This window comes from Rhincodon typus, chromosome 6 (assembly GCF_021869965.1).
Source record: "Rhincodon typus isolate 14 chromosome 6, sRhiTyp1.1, whole genome shotgun sequence".
Classification (NCBI taxonomy): domain Eukaryota; kingdom Metazoa; phylum Chordata; class Chondrichthyes; order Orectolobiformes; family Rhincodontidae; genus Rhincodon; species Rhincodon typus.
In genome coordinates this window covers 66,225,694-66,249,583 of record NC_063337.1, presented here as the reverse complement: position 1 = coordinate 66,249,583, position 23,890 = coordinate 66,225,694, and the positions used below count along the sequence as shown (strand labels likewise).

The 23,890-nt window shown below is 41.3% G+C and overlaps 1 protein-coding gene across 1 annotated transcript in view; it reads left to right on the top strand.

The window, feature by feature from the left end:
- The window catches only part of dzip1 (DAZ interacting zinc finger protein 1), a 77,123-nt gene that overhangs the window by 36,356 nt on the left and 16,877 nt on the right, over positions 1 to 23,890 (top strand). Inside the window, exon 7 of the mRNA XM_048598400.1 lies at positions 10,007 to 10,069. Coding sequence (XP_048454357.1) covers positions 10,007 to 10,069 — 63 coding nt within the window. The remainder of the gene's footprint in view (positions 1 to 10,006; positions 10,070 to 23,890) is intronic.

Here is a 23,890-nt window from a genome sequence, read left to right as displayed (position 1 = left end):
TTTAAATCTCTGGCCTTTTGTTCATGATCCTTCCACCACAGGAACAGTTTTTCTCTATCTCTTCTGTCCATGATTTTGAATACTTCTATCAAATCTCCTGTCAACCTTCTTGAAGAGTAACTTCTCCAGTCTTTCTGCCTTAATGAAGTTCATCGTTCCTGGAATTATTTTCATGAATCCTTAGTGCGAACTCTCTCATGCTATCATAGCTTTACATGTTAACATAACTTGCTTGCTTTTATGCTCAGTTTACCATATTAATATGGCTTAGGATGCTACATGTTTTATTAACCACACTCTCAACCTGTTCTGCCACATGCAGTGATTTGTACAGCATCCTGTTAGTAAAGCTTGTGGATTCAGGAGCCAAAAGGGAAGAAGCTTCCTGCACATTCATTGGCCAATTTTTGTATTTGTACATTATGCCAACCCACCACCTTTCTAAACTCTTTAATTGCGTGAAGAGGCACAGATACCTGCATCACCATAGTTGCCTGCCACCATTAAGCCTGTGTGGGAAATATCCAGATTCCCTTGTTACACCACTATCATGGAGGTATGTCTAAATGATGCTATCGGATTGAACTTTGCTTCCCCTTATATCTTTTGGCCCTGTAAACTAACCTATCTTTGATCTACCTGTTGAATTTGTAAGTTTTCAACTGCAATTCTCTTGATATGTCATATATTGCAGCCTCAAATATAACAGACATAAAGAAGTTAGGCCAGCAGCAATCGAAGCACCCAAAATGGACTTCTCGCTAGTTAAATATTTAGTGAACTCTATCTGAAGCCAAAAACTATAACTAAACATCACCTACAAAGAATTGAGCAGTGCATTTAAGTGTAGACACATTTTCAAAGCAATTAATGTTTAAGCACTTAAACAAAATACTTATCCCAGCACTGTTTCTCTGGTGATCTGGTTGATAGATATCTTACTGTTACCCCAGTAAGTAAATCAGATTTGTGATCCATATTGAGGCACGGTTCCTTAGTGGTTAGCACTGCTGCCTCACAGTACCAGCGAACCAAGTTCAGTTCCAGCCTTGGATGGCTGGCTGTGTGGAGTTTCCGCATTCTCCTTGTGTTTGTGCGGGTTTACTCTGGGTGCTTCGGTTTCCTCCCACAGTCCAGAGATGTGCAGATTAGGTGGATTGGCCATGCTAAATTGCCCATAGTGTCCAGGGATGTGTAGGTTAGGTGGATTAGCCACGGGATATGCAGTGTTACAGGGATGGGATAAGGCTGTGAGTCTAGATGAGATGCTCTTCAGTGGGTTGGTGTGGACTCAGTGGGCTGAAGGGCCTTCTTCCACATTGTAGGGATTCTATGAAAAGATCCAATTATATTTCTGAACTTACAGCTTATAAAAGCAGGACTCATAGAGCCATGCCAAGTGCCATAAAGATTCTAACAACTATACTAAATTGAGTGCCCAAACTGGTCCTACCAAATGTGCATTTTGGATAGTTAGCATCAATGCTAATAGAAGGGAAAGAAAAATTAAGAAAGAAAAACCCAAATGAAAGCAAGAAAAACATTTATTTTGAAAAACCTCCGTTAACAATCGATTACCTGTCAGAATGAAGCACCGCAGTTTAATTAATTTCCTCTGGGCTGGAGAGGTTGCTTAACATTACAGGAGCACAAATCTCATGATTAAAAGGTACTTGTCCTGTAAGAACTACACACTGTGTTATCTTGAACTCTAGCATCGACAGTTCTTACTATCTGTAGTCCCTGCTTGACTGTGTTTGGCTCATGTCACTTCAAATCTTTCCTATGCATGTACTTATCCAACTGTCTTTAAAATGTTGTAGCTCTACCTGCATCCACCACTTCCTCTGGCAGTTCATTCCACACACAAACCACTCTCACCTCATGTCCTTTTTAACATTCTAACATTCTAAGGTGAGTTTAATTGTCAATTAATATGAAATTGCAGCAATTTTCTGAAAATAAAATGGAGGCTGCTGCTTTCATGAAGTTAATCATCCAAGCAAGAATGTATGATGCTTTGTAGTTCGTGGGCATTTCTTCCATACCAAAGGTTGCTGGATGCTTTAGATTAATAATGCCAAGCTCTGTTACTCTTCATTATTTTAGCACTAAATTCTGGGCCAACAAACATGTAGATTTCTCTCATTGTCCTAGCAACATATAACATTTTCTTATGTGTTGAATTCTATTTGAATGTGATCTGTATATAGTCAGTTTTCCATGACAATGTCTAAAACTTTTCTTACAATACAATGTCAGAATATTGAATTGTAAAATTAATTCCATATCTGACTGATTTTTCTTTTGTTAGGCTGAATGGTCCAAAACATTTTTGCTTTCAGCTGAATTGAATGTTTTATGCAAAACTGAAGTGCCATTAAACTACAATATTTGTATGATCAAATAAGATGAAGAACTGTGGATGTTGGAGATCTGAAACACACACAACTAGAAATTGTTGGAAAAACTCAGCAGGTCTGGCAACATCTGTAGAGAGTACACAGTGTCATAGAGTCATACAGCAATGAAACAGATCCTTCAGTCCAACTAGTCCATGCCAACTATGTTTCCAAACTAAACTAGTCCCAACTTCTGAAGAAGGATCCCAACCCGAAACGTCAGCTTTCCTGTTCCTCTGATGCTGCCTGGCCTGCTGTGTTCCTCCAGCTCCACACTGTGTTATCTCTGACTCCAACATCAGCAGTTCTTACTATCTCTACTCCCTACTTGATTGTGTTTGGCTCATGTCACTTCAAATCTTTCCTATGCATGTACTTATCCACATGTCTTTAAAATGTTGTAGCTCTACCTGCATCCACCATTTCCTCTGGCAGTTCATTCCACACACAAACCACTCTCACCTCGTGTCCTTTTTAAAAATTTCTCCTCTCAGCTTGAAAATATGCCCTAGTTTTGAACTGCCCCACCTGAGGGAAAAGCCCCTTGCTATTCACCTTAATTATGCACCTCATGATTTTATAAACCTCTGTAAGGTCATCCCTCAACCTCCTACACTCCAGTGAAAAAGGTTCCAGTATATCCAGCCTATTTTCATAACTCGAACCCTCCATTCCCAACAACATTCTGGTAAACTTTTCCTGAACCGTCTCCATTTAATAATATCCTTCCTATCGCAGGGTGACTAGAACTGCACACAGTACTCCAGAAGAGGCCTCGTCAATGTCCTGTATAACCGCAATATGACATCCCAACTCTTATACCCAAAGGTCTGAGGAATGAAGGCAAGTGTGCTAAATGCCTTCTTAACCATCCTGTCTACCTGTACCTGAACACCAAGGTATCTCCGTTCTAGAAGATTACCGAAGGCTCTACCATTAATTATATAACTCCTGCCCTTGTTTTTTTTTAACCAAATGCAATACTTCGCATTTATTCAAATTAAACTCAGTTTGCCACTCCTCAGCCCATTGACACAATTGATCAAGATCTTTTTGTAATCTTAGATAACCTCCTTCACTGTCCACTATACCACCAGTTTTAGTGTCACCTGCAAATGTACCCACCATGCCTGCTATATTCTTATCCAAATTGTTTATATAAATGACAAACAAAAGTGGACCCAGTAAAGAGCCCTGTGGAACACTGCTGGTCACAGGCCTTCAGTCGAAAAAAAAGCCCTCCATCACCACTGTCTCCTACCGTCAAGCCAATTTTGAATCCAGTTGGCAAGCTCACTCTGAATCTCGTGATCTAACTTTACTAATTAGTCTACCATGTGGAACCTTGTCAAAGGCTTTACTAAAGTCCAAGTGTTAACATTTCAAGTTCAATGACCCTTCTTCTGAATGTTTTCTCCCACAGATGCTACCAGACCTGCTGAATTTCTGCTTTTGAATGTATGGTGCATATTTCTCTTTTTGTGCAGGGGATCATTTTATACATTCATATTTACAACAGGCAAGTTAAATATTTCAAAACGTGCAATGACCAAACAAACATCAAGTGAGTCATAATTAACCTTTGGTACTGAAGGAGGTACAGCAAGCTATAAATGTAATTTTCTCTGAAATACTGTTGCAATGATCTTGAGGCAGTTTTCATTTAGTGGGAGCACCATTCTACGTAGGTAACTATTTAAATTCTTGCATTTGGATTATTTGGACTCAAGAGAGCTCTTAAAAGTCCAAATAAATTGTACTGTAATTTTTTTGTCTTTGCATTATGATTGGATCAATAGTGCAACTACTGTAGCTGATTTTCATGTTATTTATTTGCTTGTGAGTTAGGTGACAGAGAAACAAAAATTCTAAAATATTTGGAACAAGTAGTAGTTTCCTCCACCTTGATGTTGCTAGTACTGCTGGCAGATTGTATACCACAGAACCATAATATAATTTGAAATTGAATTTATTGTCTATTAATTCATCTAATATAGAGAAATGTTGAGGGATGCAATGAGCACCATGGGTCCTAATTTGCATACTCCGTTAAAAGTTTGAAGGACCCCATGAGGGCAGATGTTGACTGTGAACACTACTTCGAGGGAATGAATGTAGTCTGTATTGCTAGGAGTGTAGGAATAAAAAAAAGACAAATGAAATCAACAAAATAGAAAACAAAATGGAGGCAGAAGTCATGATCAGAAATTGCTGAATGAAATGGTCAGTGAGGAAGCTATAGAGTGCTATGTTGAAAGATGAGATGCTGTTCCTCAAGTTGAAGTTTATTGAAATGGAGGACAAGAAAGGTCAATCTGGGAGAAAGTTAGAGAATTGAAATTACAGGTGGCCAGAAGCTCATTCTTATGGACTGAATGCAGGCATTCTGCAAAGTATTACTCAGTTTAGTTTTAATTTAAACTCTCCCATATAGAGGAGGCCACATCATGAACAGCAAATTCAGTCTGAGTAATAAAGATGCTCTTCAGCTGATCTGTAAAATGATGAGACTGCAGACTACTTCAGGATCTGGCAGCTCCAAACAGTGAAAACAGCTTTTCCACATCCACTCTTTCAAGCTTTTGTTTTTTGAGGGATATGAGCTGCTTATGTCAATAGCCCTTGAAAATGTCATGGTAAGCTGCCCTTTGAATCACTGCAGTTCGTTTGGTGTAGCTAACTTAAAGTACCATTAGGAAGTACCATCATGATTTTAGCCAAGCAACAGGAAACGAATAGCGATAATGTTCTCAGTCAGGATAGTGTAGGATTTGGAGGAGAAGATAAAAGTGATGGTGTTTCCATGCTACTACTGCCTTTGTCCTTTACAGTGGTAGGAGTTATGCCTTTGGAAGGTGGTGTTGAAGGAGCCTAGGTGAGTTGTTGCTGTGTATGATGCACACTGAATGCATCATTGATGGCGAGACTAAATGTTTAAGGCTGTGGATGGGCTGTCCTGGTTCATCTTGAGCTTCTTACGTGTTGTCGATGTTGTACACATCCAGGCAAATGAATGGTTTCACACACCTTATTAATGTATTGTATTGGCAAACAGACTAAACCTAAGCAGAATTCCCAGCCTCTTGTCTACTTTTGCAGTTACAATATTTATATAGCTGATCCAGTTCAGTTTCTCAATAGTGTGGGATTTAATGATGTAAATGCTGTAATTCATCATATGGAGATTAGATAATCTCTTATTGGAGATGGTCATAGATGGGCACTTATATCCGTTTAAGCTGTTTTAATGTTATTGAATGAGGAGTAGCTTCTTTTCAATTTTCTTCAAATTGAAGAAAACTTCAACTGACCTGAGAGTGAGTTTGAAGACACCATCTCTGACACAACAGTACTTCATTGGTCTTGTTGTGACAGCCCAGATTATGCATTAAAGTTCATGGGTGGGCATGAACCCATGCTTTCCGTGGCATGGAAGAAAGTGCTATCGCTAAGCCAAAGATGGCAAATAGACTAATCATTATGTTTTGTACTAATGTGTATCTTTAGATGATATTTTTAATCACTATCCATAGCAGCTATTTAATCTATTACAATCACTCATTTCATAATGGTTCTGCAACTTAAATTAACCAAGTTGAGAAATGGAATCAATTAATTTACATAACATTAACTTTAAGGAAAAACAATATTTACTTATGTTTCAACAATAATTAAATAGCTTGGATCTCTTAAATACTTATCTGTGCAAAATAACAATTTTTTGATAGCTTCAAGTAAACTAGGGATTGCTTTGTGTATGTGAAACTGGTCGTTAGCTTATATACTATGACAGAACTCAAAGAGCCCAAGTAATGCCAAATGCTTGACAAAAATCCTTCATTTTTTTCACAATCTGTTAGCTTAAATCTTATTTTTTATTAAAATTGTGTGCACTTCATGAACAACATCGTATTTTAGATTAGCAAAGAAAGTGCATGAGAAAGCATTGAATAGGGTAGAATAATGCAAAACCCCAAGCAGTTTTTTTGTTAAGTAAATAAAGAACATGAGAATGACGAGGGAAAGAGTAGGATCCATTAGGGACCATAGGGGGTAATTTGCGTATGGACCTGGAAGACATAGGCACAGACCTCAATGAATATTTTGTGTCAGGCTTTGCAATGGAAAGGACAATGCTGATCTTGGCATCAGGGTGGAGGCTGTGAAATATTAAAATAAATTAGCAGAGGTGGAGAAGATACTAGAGGGTTTAGCAGCTTTAAAATTTGATTAATCTGGAGGTTCTGATGAGACGTATCTTAGGCTGTTGAGGGTGGCAAGGGCCCCTGGCAGTAATTTTGAAATCCTCTCTGGCCACAGGTGAGGAGTCACAGAGATGTGAAGCACAGAAACAGACCCTTCAGTCCAACTCATCCATGCCGACCAGATATCCATATTAATCTAGTCCCATTTGCTAGCATTTGGACCATATCTCTGAAAACCCTTCCTATTCATGACATCTGGATGGGTGGAAGGAGCCCAAGGACTGCTAATTTGAAAAACGGGACAAAGGAATAAACCAGGAAGTTACAGGCCAGTTAGTCTAACATCGGTGGTAGGGAAGTTTTTAGAAAAGATTCAGAGAGACAGAATATACCTGCTCTTGAAGAGACATGGATTAATAATAATCTTTTCTTTGTCGAAGAGAAAGTTGTATTTGGCAAACTTTATTAAATGTTTTGAGGAGGTAACTGGGGGTGTTGATGAGGGTAATGCATTTGACGTCTATATGGGCTTTAGCAAGGCTTTTGATAAGATCCTTTCCTGGCAGATGGGCTAAGGAAGTAGGAGCCCATAGAATCCAAGACAAAGCGGCATATTAGAACCAAAATTGGCTGAGAAGCAGAAAACTAAGGGTGACAGTAGAGGTATGTTTCTGTTAATCGAAGTCTGCTTCCAGTGGGGTTCTGGTTGATTGGTGCTGGGGCCTTTGCTGGTTGTGGTGCGTTAATGAGATGGCTATAAATGTGGAGACTTTAATCCAGCTGATTGCAAATGACATGAAAATTCCTAGAGTGGTAAATAGTCATAGAGATCTACGACACATAAAGGCCCTTTAGCCCGTTGTATCTGCGCTGGCCAAAAACAACCACCTAACTACTCTGATGAAGGGTCTAGGCCCGAAACGTCAGCCTTTCTGCTCCTATGATGCTGCTTGGCCTGCTGTGTTCATCCAGCTCTGCACCTTGTTGTCTCACCTAACTACTCTAATTGTATTTTCCAGCACGTGACCTATAACTTTGAATGCCTTGACATCACAAGTGCACAACTTCTTAAATTTATGAAGGTTTCTGTCTCTATTACCCTAATAGACAATGAGTTCCAGAATCCAACCACCCTCTGCAAGAAAAAGTTTTTCCTCACATCTCCTTTAAACCTTCTCCTCTTACCTTAAATCTAAGCCCCCTGATCATTGATCACTTCATCAAGGGGAAGAGTGTCTTCCTGCCTACCTTATCTATGCATGTCATAATTTTATAAATCTCTCTCAATCTCCTCTGCTCCAAGGAAAACTATCCTAGTCTATCCAATCTCTCTTCATAAATGAAGCTCTCTGGCCCTGGCAACATCTGGTGAATCTCCTCTGCACTCTCCAATGCTATGACATTCCTCCTATTATTTGGATTCCAGAACTGCACAGAGTACTGTGCTGTGACCCAAGCAACTTTTATACAGTTCCAGTATAACCTCCCTGCTGTTAAATTCTGTGTCTCAGCTAACGAAGGCAAGTATCCCATATGCCTTCTTAATCACTTTTTTCCACCTTTCCTGATACATTAGGGGAACGGTTTACATGCACACCAAGATCCCTGTGATCCTTAGTGTTTCCCAGGATCCGACTGTTCATCATGTGTTCCTTTGCCTTGTGTCCTGCTGAAGTGCATTACCTCACATTTATCTCACATTTATCTAGATTGAACTTCTTTTGCCATTGTTCAGCCTATCTATATTTTCCTTTAATCTCAGGCTGTAATCCTCACTGTTTACCTCCCCACCAGCTTTTGTATCATCTGCAAATTTACCGATTAACCCTCCTCTATTTGAATCTAAGCCATTTCTATAAATCACAAACAGCAAGGACTCCAATACTGACTCCAGCTTGACCCCACTGAACCCAAATTTCCAATTGGAAAAACACTCCTCAATCATCATCCTCTCCTTCCTGCCACTCAGTCAATTGTGGATTCAATTTGTAATGGTCTCTTCCCTTTGCTTTAAGTGTCATGTAGTGAGGAGGATGGCTATAAACTGCAGGAAGATATGAACAGACTAGTCAGAGCAGAGGCAAATGGAATTCAACCCAGAAATGTACGAGGTAATGCATTTGTGGAGGGCTAACAAGGCAAAGGATTACAGTATGAAGATAGGACCATGGATGATACTGAAGATAAGAGGAGCTTTGGTGTGCATAACCAGAGATCTCTAAAGATAGCAGGGCATATTGTGGTTAAGAATACAAATGGGATTCTTGCCTTTATTTGCAGAGGCATAGAATACGAGAACACTGATGTTATGCTGAAACTGTATGAAATGCTCATTAGGCCACAACTACATGCAGTTTTAGTCACCACATTGTAGGAAGTGTGTGATTGCACTAGAAGGTGCAGAGGAGATTCACCATGATGCTGCCTGGGCTGGAGGATCTGAGTTGTGAGGAAGGATTGGATAGGCAGGGATTGTTTTCTTTGGAGCAGCAAAGGGCGAGAGGCGGCCTGATAGAGCTATGTAATATTATAAGGGGCACAGAATGGACAGGAGGACACTATTTTCACTATAAGGCAGAAGGCTAAGAGGAGTGTTGAGGGGAAATGTTTTAACCCAGAGGATGGTGGGAGTCTGGAACCGACTGCCTGACATGGTGGTTGAGTCATAAACACTTGTAACACTTTTTAACAGTATTTACATATTTATTTGCATGCCATAGACTCTGGGGTTTTGCACCAAAAGCTAGAAAATAGGATTAGTGTCGTCAGATCTTAGTTGGCTGGCATTGTCATGATGGGCCAAATGGCCCCCTTCTATTTCTGTAAGCGTTTATGAGTCAACTTCCTATTGTTTGGAGGGTTTTTTTGATGTTGATATTGGTCACTAAATGACCTTTGTAGTTTTTTTTATAATGGAATATATAATATAATTTCAATATAATTTGTTTTGTTACGGTTATGCTATCCTTAAAGAAATTGAATCTCACATCCTCCTCAACCACAAAATGATTATTGTTTACATCCAAATGATCATGCAAGCAGCAAGCTACCCTTTTCTTGAAGCTAATTGAAGCTGGAGTTTTGGATGGAGCATTGAAGGACTTTCTGCAGCATTTTGAATTGTATAGTTTTAATTTAATATCCATTTAAATGGATAGATATGACTGGATTAACATCTTAATTGATAATAAAAAGCTTCCATAAGATTGCACAAGAATTTCAGGTTAAATTTGGCTCCAGAGTTAGACTTCGACACAGGGGAAATTGCTACAAACTGAGCCAAATTAGTAGCGCATTGCATATTTTCAGATAAAAGTGTCCTCACTGATAAAGGGCAGTCGGAATATATCCATACTGCTTAAATATCAGAAATTGAACATGATTTATTTATACTTATAGGAAAATAAGTGGACTTCGGAAATAAACAGTCTTTTTGAAAGACATGACCATGAGAAACAAAAGGTAATTTCTGTTGCAAAATATTTAAGATTATTTATCTGAATATTGACATACTCACCCTAGAACACATCAGGGAGTGATCTGTATCATAGTCATCACTGTGGCAGGTACATGTGTTGAGAATCCTGGCCAGAGAGTCATGTGTGGTGATGATCATATCCCGCTGGTGACAATGCCCTGATCCTGGATATGTCCTGGATACCCCCTTAAATATGGTTTATTCTGAAAGAAGGTGTTGTTCAACAAAGCTCATGGTCACAGCATGGTCTCACTTATTTGACCCAAGAAAACCATGCCACAGGGTCTGCACTTAATAGAGCCATAGAGTAAATACAGCACGGAAACAGGCCCTTTGACCCAATCTGGTCCATGCTGACCATGGTGCCCACTGAGCTAGTTCCAATTGCCTGTATTTGGTCCATATCTCTCTAAACCCTTTTCATCTGCGTACCTGTCCAAGTGTTTTTTAAATATTGCTATTGTATCTGCCTCAACCACTTTCTCAGGCAGCCCATTCAATATATGCACCACTCAATGAGTGAAGAAGTTTCCCCTCAGGTCCTTCTTAAATCTTTCCCCTCTCACTTTAAACCTATGGCCTCTAGTTTTCAATTCCTCATCCTGGGAAAAAGACTATACGCATTCATCGCATCTATGCCCTCACGATTTTATACACCTCAATAAGATCACCCCTCATTCTGCTATGTTCCAAGAAATCAAGCCCTATTCTGGCCAACTTCTCCCTATAACTCAGGCCTGCCAGTCCTGGCAACGTCCTTGTAAATCTTCTTGGCACACTTTCCAGTTTAGTTATGTCTTTCCTATAACAGGGTGACCAAAACTGTACACAATTCTATTTTTCTCCCTGCCTTTCTTTAAAAACAGTGACATGTGCGATCCATTCTAAAGGAAAATTTCACAAATCCAGAAAACTGTTTGAAAGATTATAGTTAGGGTGTCTGCAAGTTTCTCACCAACTTCTTGCATTGAAATTGCCCACTAGGTAAAGATGCCTTACTTAGAGATTCTGCAGATAGTTGTGTCAATTTTCTCATAGAATTTGCCATGTTGCAGCACCTCTGGCCTCAAAACGTTAACTGTTTTTTTTCCTCCACAGATGATGCCAAACCTGTTGAGTTTCTTCAGCAATTTCTGCTTTTGTCTCACAGAGCTGGTCTTTTGCCACTGTGGTGGAGCACAGAATCAAGGCAGAGATATTTATGAGGTTAACCGATATGATTTGAGTCGAGACACAGATGGAGAGAACACATTCTTCGTCGATTCTTAGGGGGAGGGAACATTTCTATCATAAGGAGCGACATGTTCCTTAAAACAAAGCCAACTTCGTGCTCACATCTTCCCCTGCCAGATGACTGTGTAAAGTTTTTGTTTCAGTGCTTTGTTCTAGGCAAACGTGATCTCTTGGAGGGATGCAATGTTTGTGTTCATTGTCAATCACAGCTGTCATCAGCACTTTATTGATCAGCTGCAAGTCATTTGTCAATCCTATTCACACAGTCCTGGCAATCCAGTTTTCCAATCAAAAAATTGACATAGAATCTCTACAGTGTGGAAGCCGTCATTCAGCCCATTGAGTCCACACCAAACCTCTGTAGAGCAGGCCACCCAAACCTAATGTGGTTGTAATTGAGTCCACATATTAGTACAGCTTTCTCTGTGTCTGTTAGTTATCTCTCTGAGATAGATTTCTTATCCAGATGTCTGATCTTTGGCTGTTGTTTTGGTTGGTTAGTTTGGCTAATTTTTCTTGTAGGATTTGTCTTTTCTTGGTTTTGGTTTTCTGTTGACTGATGTTCATGGCTTGTTCTAAGTCTGTTGTCCATTGGGAGTAGGTTGCGTCTAAGTATAGGGATTTTTGGCGCATAACTTCCCTGTCGTATCTGTGGAGTCGGTTGTGGGTGTCGTTAATCATTGCCTTCACTATTCTGCAGCCATTGTACTCTGCTGTCCTATGTGCTTGTGGGTTGTTGATGGAAGGTTTGTATTTCACACTGCATGGTAGTACCTGGTTTGACAACCACAGAGACGCTAACAAGACAGAATTCCTAGCCACGCTAGAATCCACGCTGAAGACTAACGGCATCAATGAGGAAACAAAACAAACCATAAGACAAACAGTGGTCCTGACACTGACCAGAAGGAACAAACTTAACACTCTCAACACAACAGAAAGGAAGGCCCTGGAAAGACTGAAAAAAGCCAAAAACATCATAATCCTACCAGCGGACAAAGGCCGCATGACAGTAACTCTTAACAAACTACATCATGAAAGCACAGGTGCTACTAGCGGACACAAATACATACTGACAAGTGGAAACAGATCCGACACTGCAACTGGGAAACAAAATTATCTACACGCTAAAGAGACTCAAACAGACCAGACAAATTAACAAAGCAGACTACCTAAAAATGAAACCTGAAGGGACAAACACCCCCTCGATTTTACGGCCTCCCAAAGGTACACAAACTGGAAGTACCCCTCAGATCCATAGTCTCTCTCCCAAGCACACCAACACATGGGTTAACCAAAGAATTACAACGAAGACTAAAATACCTTGTCAACAACTCAACCCACTCAATCCACTCAACCCAGGAGTTGCTCAAAACCCTCAAAGATACAAGAATAGACGAGGATGAGACCATGGTATCCTTTGACTTTACTGCGCTATTCACATTGATCAACATACCACTAGCTAGAGAAACACTAGCTACACGACTGAAGGAACCAGCCCCGAATGATATCATCTCTACGGAGAACATGCTGAAATTACTGAACCTATGCCTCACGACCCACTTTATGTTTAATGGCCAGATCTGCGAGCAAATCAACGGGACACCTATGGGGTCATCCATCTCTGGACTAATAGCAGAAGCAGTGATGCAGAAATTTGAAAGCATGGCCCTTCCACAGATCCAACCCAAACTATGGACCTGATATGTGGATGACACTTTCGTCATCATGAAACGAACTAAACTAGAACAAAAGCACCAACTTATAAACAGCATTTTCACCAGCATCAAATTCACCAGAGAAGAAGAAAAGAACAAACAGCTCCCATTCCTGGACGTGATGGTAGAATGCAGGGCCAATGGGGAATTTCTGACCAAAGTATACAAAAAGGCCACACACAGAGATCAAATCCTGAATTTCAACAATAACCACCCCAACATCCACAAACAGAGTTGCGTGAAAACACTATTCAAGTAAGCCACAACACACTGCAGCAACCCAGAACTACACCAAAATGAAGATGAATACTTCCACCAAGTATTTAGAGACAATGGATACCCGAACAGCTGGGTCCGACGATGCCTGTCACACAAACAACAACAGGAAGATACAGTACGCCCTGACACACTTGTCACGTTACCATACACCAAGAACATATCTGAACTGATCACAAAATTTACATCAATCCTATGCCAATGCTAACAAGAACCAAAGATCCCTTACCCACTATGGACAGAACCAATGTAATATACAAGATTCCATGCAAGGACTGCGACAAATATTACATTGGACAGACAGGAAGAAAACTGGCTACAATAATACACGAACACCAACTAGCAACAAAAAGTGACGACTAATACTCACTTGTCTCCGTACATACAGACAAGGAGGACCACCAGTTCGATTGGGACATGCCAGGATCCTATGACAATCCAAACAGAGACAAGCACAGGAATTCCTAGAGGCCTGGTTCACCACCAAGAAGGCCATCAATAAACACATAGAATTAGACCCTATATACACACCGCTGGAAATGAGTTAATCAGCTCCAACGGACCACAAAGTTTAAATAGCAAGCAGAAAAATACAACAACGCTTCATCAAAGGCTGCACTGATGATGTTACCCAGAAGGGTAATGAAACATCTGATAACTAATGAACCAGCTTAGCGAGCGAACCAACCACAGGAGTTAGATAGGTTAGATGCAGGAAGAATGGATGTTCCCAGTGGTGGGGAGGCCAGAACCAGGGGTCATAGTTTAAGGATGGGGGGAGTCTTTTAGGACTAAGACGAGGAGAAATTTCTTCACCCAGAGAGTGGTGAGTCTGGGGAATTCAATACCACAGAGCGTCATTGAGACAAAAGATTGTGTTTTCAGGATGGAGTTAGATATAGCTCTTATGTTTAACGGGATCAAGGGTTAAGGCGGGATTAGGACATTGAGCTTGACAATCAGCCATGATTACATTGAATGATAGGGCAGGCTCGAGAGTTCAAATGGTCCACTCCAGCTTCTATCTTCAATGTTTGTGTGGTCCTTTCCCACTGCCAGAGCAACGTGGACTTATCATTTGTGACTGTTATCTCCTGTATTGTGCTAACATATTGCAATGAGACTTGAGTGTCCCTTTTAGGGTGCCAAGCCAGGGAAAGATTCATGGAGACCCAAGGCTGCCCAAACATCAAGGCACCACAACCACCCTACCTCCCCGGTTGAATCCAAAGGAATGCAAAGGACTTGCTTGGCACCAGGCTGATTGGAGGAATTGCTGGCAAGGGCGGCATGGTGGCTCAGTGGACAGCGCTGCTGCCTCACCCGGGTTCAATTCCACCCTCTGGCAACTGTGTAGTTTGCACATTCTCCCCGTGTCTGCATGGGTTTCCTCCAGGTGCTCTGGCTTCCTCCCACAGTCCAAAGATGTGCAGGCTAAGTGGATTGGCCATGCTAAAATGTCCATAGCGTGTAGGGTAGATGGGATAGCCATCGGAAATGGGGGATAGGGTAAAGGGGTGGGACTGAGTGGGATGCACCTCTTTGGACAGGTGATGTGGACTCGATGGGTCAAATGGCCTGCTTCTACACTTTAGATATTCTATGTTTAATGACAGATCAAGACATTGAATCACAGAGAACCACAGCACAGAAAAAAGTCCTTTGGCCCATCACATCTATGTTGGTCAAAAGCAATGACCTAACTATTCTAATCCTATTTCCCTTTGGTCTATAGCCTAGTATGCCTTGGCATCACAAATACCCACTTATATACTTCATGTAGGTTTCTGCCTCTACCACTCTTACAGGAAATGAGTTCCAGATTCCCACTACCCTCTGGGTGAAAAAGGTTTTCCTCATATCCCCTCTAAATATTCTGCCCCTTATCTTAAATCCTGGTCATTGATCCCTCCATCAAGGGGGGAAAAAGTTTTCCTGTTTACCGTATCTATGCCCTCAATTTTATACATTGCAATCATGTTCTCTGTCAATCCCCTCTGCTCTGAGGAAAACAACCTCAGTCTGTCCAATCAATCTTCATAACTGAACCTCTCTAGCCCATGTAATATCCTTGTAAATCATCTCTGCACCCTTTCCAGTGCTGTCATATCCGTCCCATAATGTGAATTCCAGAACTGTACGCAGTATTCTAGTCGTGGTGTCTAATCGACATGTTACACAATTCCAGCATAACCTCCCAGCTGTTAGACTCAATGCCTTGGCCAATAAAGGCAAGTATCCAATGTGCATTCTTAACCATTTTATCCACCTACCTTCATACCTTAAGAGTCTAATGAACATGCACATCAAAGTCCTTTTGATCTTTAGTGCTTCCCACGGTCCTACCATTCATCATGTATTCCCATGCCTTGTTTGTCCTGTTGAAGTGTATCACCTCACATTTATTCGGGATTTGCCACTGATTAGCTCATCAGCCTATCTATATCCTCTTTTAGTGTCAGTCTATCCTCATGTTTTACCAATCTACCAATTTTTTTTTATCATCTGCGAGCTTAATGAACAACCTCCCACATTCAAGTCTGAATCATACAGAGTAATACAGCATGGAAACAGTCCCTTCGGCCCAAATTGGCCCATGCTGACAATGGTGCCCACTCAGCTGGTTCTAATTGCCTGCATTCGGTCCATATCCCTCTAAACCCTTCCCATCCATGTACCTATCCAAATGTTTTTTAAATATTGCTATTGTATCTGCATCAACCACTTTCTCAGGCAGCCCATTCCATATATGTACCACTCTCTGCATAAAGAAGTTTCCCCTCAGTCCTTCATAAATCTTTCCCCTCTCACTTTAAATCTGTGCCCTCTGGTTTTCATTTCCCCATCCTGGGAAAACCCCTCATTCTCCTATGTTTCAAGGAATAAAGCCCTATCCTGGCCAACTTCTCCCTATAACTCAGGTCTACTAGTCCTGGCAACGTCCTCATAAATCTTCTTTGCACACTTTCCAGTTTAGTTATGTCTTTCCTATAACAGGGTAACCAAAGCTGAACACAATGCACCAAGTGCAGCCTCACCAATGACTTATACGACTGTAACATAATGTCCCAACTCCTGTACTCAATACCTTGACTGATGAAGGCCAGCATGTTAAATGCCTTCTTCACCACCCTGTCTACCTGTGAAGCCGCTTTCAATGAACTATGTACTTGTACTCCTAGATCCCTCTGTTCCACAACACTCCTCAGGACCGTATCATTTACTGTATTAATCCTACTTTGGTTTGACTTCCCAAAGTGCTTTTTCTTTTCAACCTTTACTTGTAAACTTCTACAGCTCTATGAAATCCCCTCTCAATCGTTTTTGTTCCAATTTTAGAAAAAAGTTCCAACCTTACCTAGTAGCTAGAATTCCTGCACCAAGAATAATTGTCAAGATGTTGTGGCGCCTTTAAAGATTAATACACATGCATCCCATGTCCCTCTGTTCCTGTACACTGTTTTCAATAGTTTGCCAAAATCTACATTGTCCCTCCCTATGCATTCTGCCAAAAAGCATCACCTTAGCCTTCACTATATTAAATTCCATTTATCAATCTATGCCCATTCTGCTAGCCCATCTACTTTCTATTGCAGATGATTTGTATAATCTTAGAATCATAGAATCCCTGTTTTGAAGAAAAAGGCCATTTGGCTCATTGAGTCTGCACCAACCCTCCAAAGAGCATCCCATCCAAACCCAGCCCTGACGCTATTCCCCCATAACCCCTCATTTACCATGGCCAATCCACCTAACTGCACATCTTTGAACTGTGTGAGGAAACTGCATCACCTGGCAGAAACCCATGTAAACATGGGGAGAACATACAAACTCCACAGAGACACTCACCTAAGGCTGGAATCACTGGTGCTGTGAGGCAGCAGTGTTAATCACTGAGCTACCATCCTATCCTTGTTTTCTTCACTGTTTACATTTAGATTTTAGACGTAGATTTTGGATTTATTATCATCTCTACCCAAGTACAGTGTATAAGATTTCAGTGAATAATGTAGAATGTCACCACACATGGCTCCATCTTAGGTACAAAGTACCTAGTCCAAAATTTTATTTACAGAAGTTGAAAAATAAAGTTACAATGTCAAATATTAAAGTCCTTTCTTGAGGCAAGATCCTGCAGGTTCTCCAAGCTGGGCTTCCCCAAGAGGGCGCACTCTCCCCTGCGCTGGGCACGCTTTCACCCGGATTGGGCTAAGACCCACCCTGAGACGCCAAGCTTCGCTGCCACTCACAAGGCTTTGGCTCCAATTGCTGCATTGCCAGTGACCATCACTGCTGCCATCCCTCACGGCTGACCGCAGCTGTCGCCATCCCTCTCAGCTAACTGCCCCTGTTGCCATCCTTCATCATTTCGCCATTGCTGCCATTCCAGCTTGCGCTGGGCCCCAGCCACTGTCATGCTCTGTCACCGCCACGGCTTCCATAGCCTCCAAAAGATAAATAAGATACACTAAAAACTTAAAAAAAACTGAGAAAAGGAGAAAAAATGGAAAGAAGAAATGAAAGGAAAGAAAAAGGTAAAATGGGCAGAATGAATGAGATCTTGAAATGTGGCCTACTCCATGGCCACCATCATTGTATTTCATCTGCCACTTCTTTGCCCATTCTCCTAGCCTGTCCAAGTCCTTCTGCAACCTCCCTGCTTCTTCAACACTACCTGTTAATTCACATATCTTTGGGTCATGTGCAAACCTAGCAACAATGCCCTCCGTTCCTTTGACCATATTGTTAATGAATGCTGTGAATAGCTATAGTCCTAACACTGTTCCTTGTGGTATTTCACCAGTTACCGGCTGTCTTTCTGAAAAAGACTCCTGCATCCCCACTCTGTCTTCTGCTAGTATCTGAATTCTAACCCGTGCCAGATCTTGTCTTTAACATCCCTCTAAGTTTAGCAGAATCAACAAATTTTAAATATTCCCTGTATTCCAAGATTCAAGTAATTTGTGTATAGTAATAGGGAACCTTAGGGAACTCAGTTGCCTACTGTCCTGCTTGTCAAAAAAAAAGCATTTTCCACGATTCACCATTTTGTCCTTAAGCAATTTTGATATTCGCTCTGCTGTTTCAAGAGCCTAAATTCTGATAATGTGGTACTTCAGAGAAACATAGAGTCATACAGCATGGAAACAGACCCTTAGGTCCAACTTGTCTATGCCAAACAGGTTTCCTAAACTGAACTGTTCTTCTTTGCCTGCCTTTGGCCTATATCCCTCTAAACATTTCCTATTTATGTACCTGTTCACTTGTCTTTAAATTTTGTAATTGTACCTGCCTCTACCACTTCATCTGGCAGTTCGTTCCTATTGTGACCCTCTGTTTGAAAAGGATGCCCCTCATGAACTTTCTAAATCTTTCCCCTTTTACCTTAAACCTATCCATCTAGTTTTCGTCTCCCCTACACTGTGGGGAAAAACCTGGTCTATTTACCTTATCTATGCCTCTCATGATTTTATAAACTTCCACAAGGTCACTCCTCAGCCTCCTATGCTCCAGGGTGAAAAGTCCCAGCCAATCCAACCCCTCCTCATAACTCAAGCCTTCCAGTCTCGCTAACATCCTTGTGAATCTTTTCTGCACCCTTTCCAGTTTAATAACATCATTCCTGTAGCAGGGTGACCAGGACTGTACACAGTACTCCAGAAGTGGTCTCACCCATGTCTTGTACATCTGCAACATGAGCAATGAAGGCAAGCATCATCTTGTCTACCTGTAAAGGCACTTTCAAGGAACTATATATCTGAACACCTAGGTCTCTCTGCTTGACAACACTCCGCAGGGAGCTGCCATTAATTGTGTAATTGCAACCGTGGTTTGTCTTACCAAAATGCAACACCTTGCATTTATCTACATTAAACTCTATCTGCCACTCCCTGGCCCATTAGCTCAGCTGATCGAGATCTCATTACACACTTACATAACTTTTTCACTGTCTACTATATCACCAATTTTGGTGTCATCCACAAATCTACCAACCATGCCTCTTTTATTGTCATCCAAATTATTTACATAGATGAGTAACAACAGTGGACCCAGCATCCCTCAGTCTTTGTGGCACACTGCTGGTCACAGGCCTCCAATTTGAACAACAACCCTCTGTCACCATCCCCTGTCTCCTACCTTGAAGCCAATTTTGTATCCAGTTGGTTATCTCTTGATTCTACATGATCTAACCTTACTAACTAGTCTACCATGTGAAACCTTGTCGAAGGTCTTCTAAAGTCCACGTAGATAATGTCTACTGCTCTGCCTTTATCTAATTTCTTGGTCACATCTTCAAAAAATGCAATCAAGTTTGAGAGACAAGATTTCCCATGCACAGAGCCATGCTGACTATCCCTAATCAGTCTTTGCCCTTCCAAATGTATGTAAGTCCTGTCTCTTAGAATCTTCTCCAACAGCTTACCCACCACTGATGTCGGGCTCACTGGTCTATTGTTCCCAGACTTTCCCTTGCAGCCTTCCTTAAATAAAGGCACATTAGCCACTCTCTAGTTTTCCACTACCTCATCCGTGGCTGTAGATGCTACAAATATCTCTGCTAGGGGCCCCTGTTTTCCCACAATGTCCTGGGATATACTTGATCATATCCTGGGATTTATCTACCATTCTGCATTTTAAGACCTCCAGCACCTTCTCTTCTATAATACGTGCTGTTTTCAAGACAGCAGTATTTATTTCCCCAAGTTCTTTTCCTTCCATTTCTTTCTCCATAGTAAATACTGATGAGAAATATTCATTTGGTATCTCACTGATGTCCACTGGTTTGACACATGTACTGCCTCATTGATCTTTAATGGAGCCTATCCTCTCTTTAGTTACTGTTTTGCTCTTAATGTACTTGTAGAATCTCTTTGGATTCTCCTTAACCTTATCTGCCAAAGCTATCTCATGTCCACTTTTGCCCTCCTGCTATCCCTCCTACACCCTCTTCTCAAGGGATTCACTTGATTCCAGCTGCCTATACCTGCACATAGGCCTCCTTTTTCTTGACCAGAGCCTCAATATCTCCAGTCATCCAGTGTTGCCTATTCCTACCAGACTTGCCCTTCACCCTGACAGGAACATGCTACCTCTGAACTCACATTATGTCGCTTTTGAAAGCCTCCCACTTACCAATCATCCCATACCTGGGAACAATCCCTTACCTGGGAACAGCCTCCCCCAATCAACTTTTGAAAGTTCCTGTCTAATACCATCAACATTGACCTTGCTCCAATTTACAACTTTAACATTTAGACTGTCCTTTTCCATAATTGTTTTGAAACTAATAAAATTACGGTCACTGGTACTGAAGTGCTCTCCCATTAACACCTCATCATTTGCCTTAGAGATAGTAGGAACTGCAGATGCTGGAGAATCTGAGATAACAAGGTGTAGAGCTGGATGAACACAGCAGGCCAAGCAGCATCAGAGGAGCAGGAAAGCTGACGTTTCGGGAAGAGTCTAGGCCCGAAACGTCTACACGCTCTACAGCTTGTTATCTCATCACTTGCCTTGCCTTATTTCCCAAGAGTAGGTTGAGTTTCACATCTTCTGTAATAGATGCATCTACATATTGATAAAGAAAATGTTCTTAAGCACGCAACAAATTCCTCCCCATCCAAGCCCTTAACACTTGACAGTCCCAGGCCATATTTGGAAAGTTAAAATCCCCTACTATTATAACCCTATTATTCTTACTGATATGTGAGATCTCCCTGTATATTTGCTTCTCAATTTCCTGCTGCCTGTTGGGGGCCTAAAGGACAATCCCATCAAGGTAGTTATCCCCTTCTTAATTCTCAGTTCTACCCATATAATTACATTAGGTGATTCCCCAGGAATATACTGTCTAAGTACAGCCATGATGTTTTCCCTAATCAAAAAAACACCACTACTCCTTTTCTCTTGTTTCTCTTTCTATCCTTCCTGTAGCATCTATACCCCAGAACACTGAGCTACCAGTCCTGTCCCTCCCTCAGCTATGTTTCTGTAATAGGTATGATATCCCAGTTCCATGTTCCCATCCACACCCTGAGTTCATCTGCCATGCCTGTTAGGCCTCTCGCATTGAAATAAATGCAGTTTAATTTGTTGTTCTTCCCTTATTCTCTGCCATGCTCTTGCCTGCCTTGTTTATTTACTTTCCTCCCTTTAACTTCTGAACCAGCCTTAACCTTCTCTCTTTTCTCACTACTGCTTAGGGTCCCACCCCAAGTGCCAACTAGCTTAAAGCCTCTTGAGCTGCTCTAGCTCCCCTCCCAGATATTGGTCACCCTCCAGTTCAGGTGCAACCCGTCTCTCTTGTACAGGTCACTTCTGTACCAGAAGAGAGCCAAATGATCCAAAAATTTGAATGCCTGCTCCCTGCACCAGTTCCTCAACCACACATTCATCTGCCCTATCTTGTTGCTACTGGCACTAGCTTGTGATACTGGGAGAAATCCAGAGATTACCCTTGAGGTCCTGCTTTTTAAACCTCCTGCCTAACTTCCTCTATTTACTCTGTAGAACCTTATCCCTTTCTCTACCTATGTTGTTGGCCCAATGTGTACAACAGACTCCAGCTGCTCATGCTCCCCTTTGAGAATTTGCTGCAACCGCTCTGTGGTGTTCTTGACCCTGGCACGAGGGAGGCAACATACCATTCTGCAGTCTCACTCACAGCTGCAGAAACTGTGGCCTGCCTGTGCCCTTGACTGGAGAGTTCCCTATCACGATTTCTTGCTTGGACCTTGACATACCTAGTAAAATAACTGATTAAAACCCATAAAGACAACTTTACAATTCCCTTCACAATTCTCTGGTAGTTCATCCAAAAATCCAATTAGTTTATAGAACCATAGTGTTCAGAAGAGGCCCTTCTGCCAATGAGTCTGTCTTGCCAAAAATACACTACTACCTACAGCAGTCCCACTTTCCGCACTAGGCCCATAACCTTGAATATTCTGACACCTCAGGTGTTCATCTGTATAGTTTTTAAGTGTTGTGAGGTTACTTGCCTCAACTACCCACCCATGCAGTGAATGCTAGACCCTCATTTAGTCAAGCATGATTTACCATTTACAAATCCATGCTGGCTCTCCTTAATTTATTGAAACCTCTTTGAGTGACGGATAAGTTTCTTTCCATGAATATTACTGCTAAAATCTTACTCACTAGTGAAGTTAAACTAATCGTTTATAGTTGTTTGGACTGACCTTGTACCCTTTCTTGAATAGGGGTATCATATTTGCCACTCTTTAGTCCTCTGGCACATCTTACATTTCTAGGGAAGATTGGAACATTATGCTTCTGCTATGTTCAATTTAGTAATGCAAGCCAACTGGACAAGGTGATTTGTCTACTCTAAGTATAATCAGATTTTCCAGTATCACCACCTTGCATTGATTTTCTCTCCATCCATTGCCTCAACTATATCTGCTTCTACTGATATATTGTCAGATCTGTCTTCCTTAGAGACATAATACAATGTACTTATTAAGTATTCTAGCCTTATTCAGCACCTTTAAGCATATATCACTCATTTGTCTCTAATAGGACCCACTTCACCTCCTACCGTCCACTTACTATTTACATACCAGTTGAAGATTTTTGTTCATTTTAATGATCTTTGTACTTGGATCCACATGTATGTTTGGACCACCATTTTACTGGGCTTTTGCCATTCAAATAGTCACTGTAAGTTCTACCTATTAATCAATCATTATTTTTCATATTTCTATGTCTGTAACAGTACATCTTACAGTCTTGTGTCATTGGCAGATTTGGATTGGTTTTTATTTGTTCGTGGAATTTGAGCATTGCTGACATTTATTGCCCATCTCTGGTTGGTTATAGTAGCCACCATGGGACGTCTAGGATTTTGACCCAGTGACAGTGAAGGAAGATTGATACTGTTCCAATTCAGGATCAGTGGCTTGATTAATGACTTGAACAGTCTTTTTTTCTCCTTGCAGCTGCTTCACTTGTTCTTGTAGTTGTTAGAGGTCACAGGTGTGGATGGTGCTGTTAAAAATAAAGCCTTGATGAGTTGCTGAAACATCTGTTGTAGATCAGTGCTTACCCAGGGAAAATTATTTTCCATCAAGACCCCATTTTAATTCTTGAAGGTTAATGTGCCCTCAGATGCCAACAAAAACAAAGCAATAAGGTAAGAGCCCATGCTGTCCAAGGCAGTTGGCAAACTGGATCCAACATTGGCTTGCACACAGGAGGCAAAGGGTAATGTTTTTATGATTGGAAGTCTGTGACCAGAGGTGTAGTACAGGGATTGGTGCTTGGATCCTTGCTGCTTATTCTGTATATAAACAACTCAGATGTGAATGTAGATATAATTAGGAAGTTTGCAGATGACAGATGCTGCAGTTTGGGGCAGCACGGTGGCTCAGTGGTTAGCACTGCTGCCTCACAGCACCAGCAACCTGGTGCTCGATTCCACCCTCGGGTGACTGTCTGTGTCGAGTTTGCACCCCGTGTCTGTATGGGTTTCCTTCGGGTGCTCCGGTTTCCTCCCACAATCCAAAAACGTGCAGGTTAGCTAAATTGGCCATGCTAAATTGCCCATAGTGTTCAGGG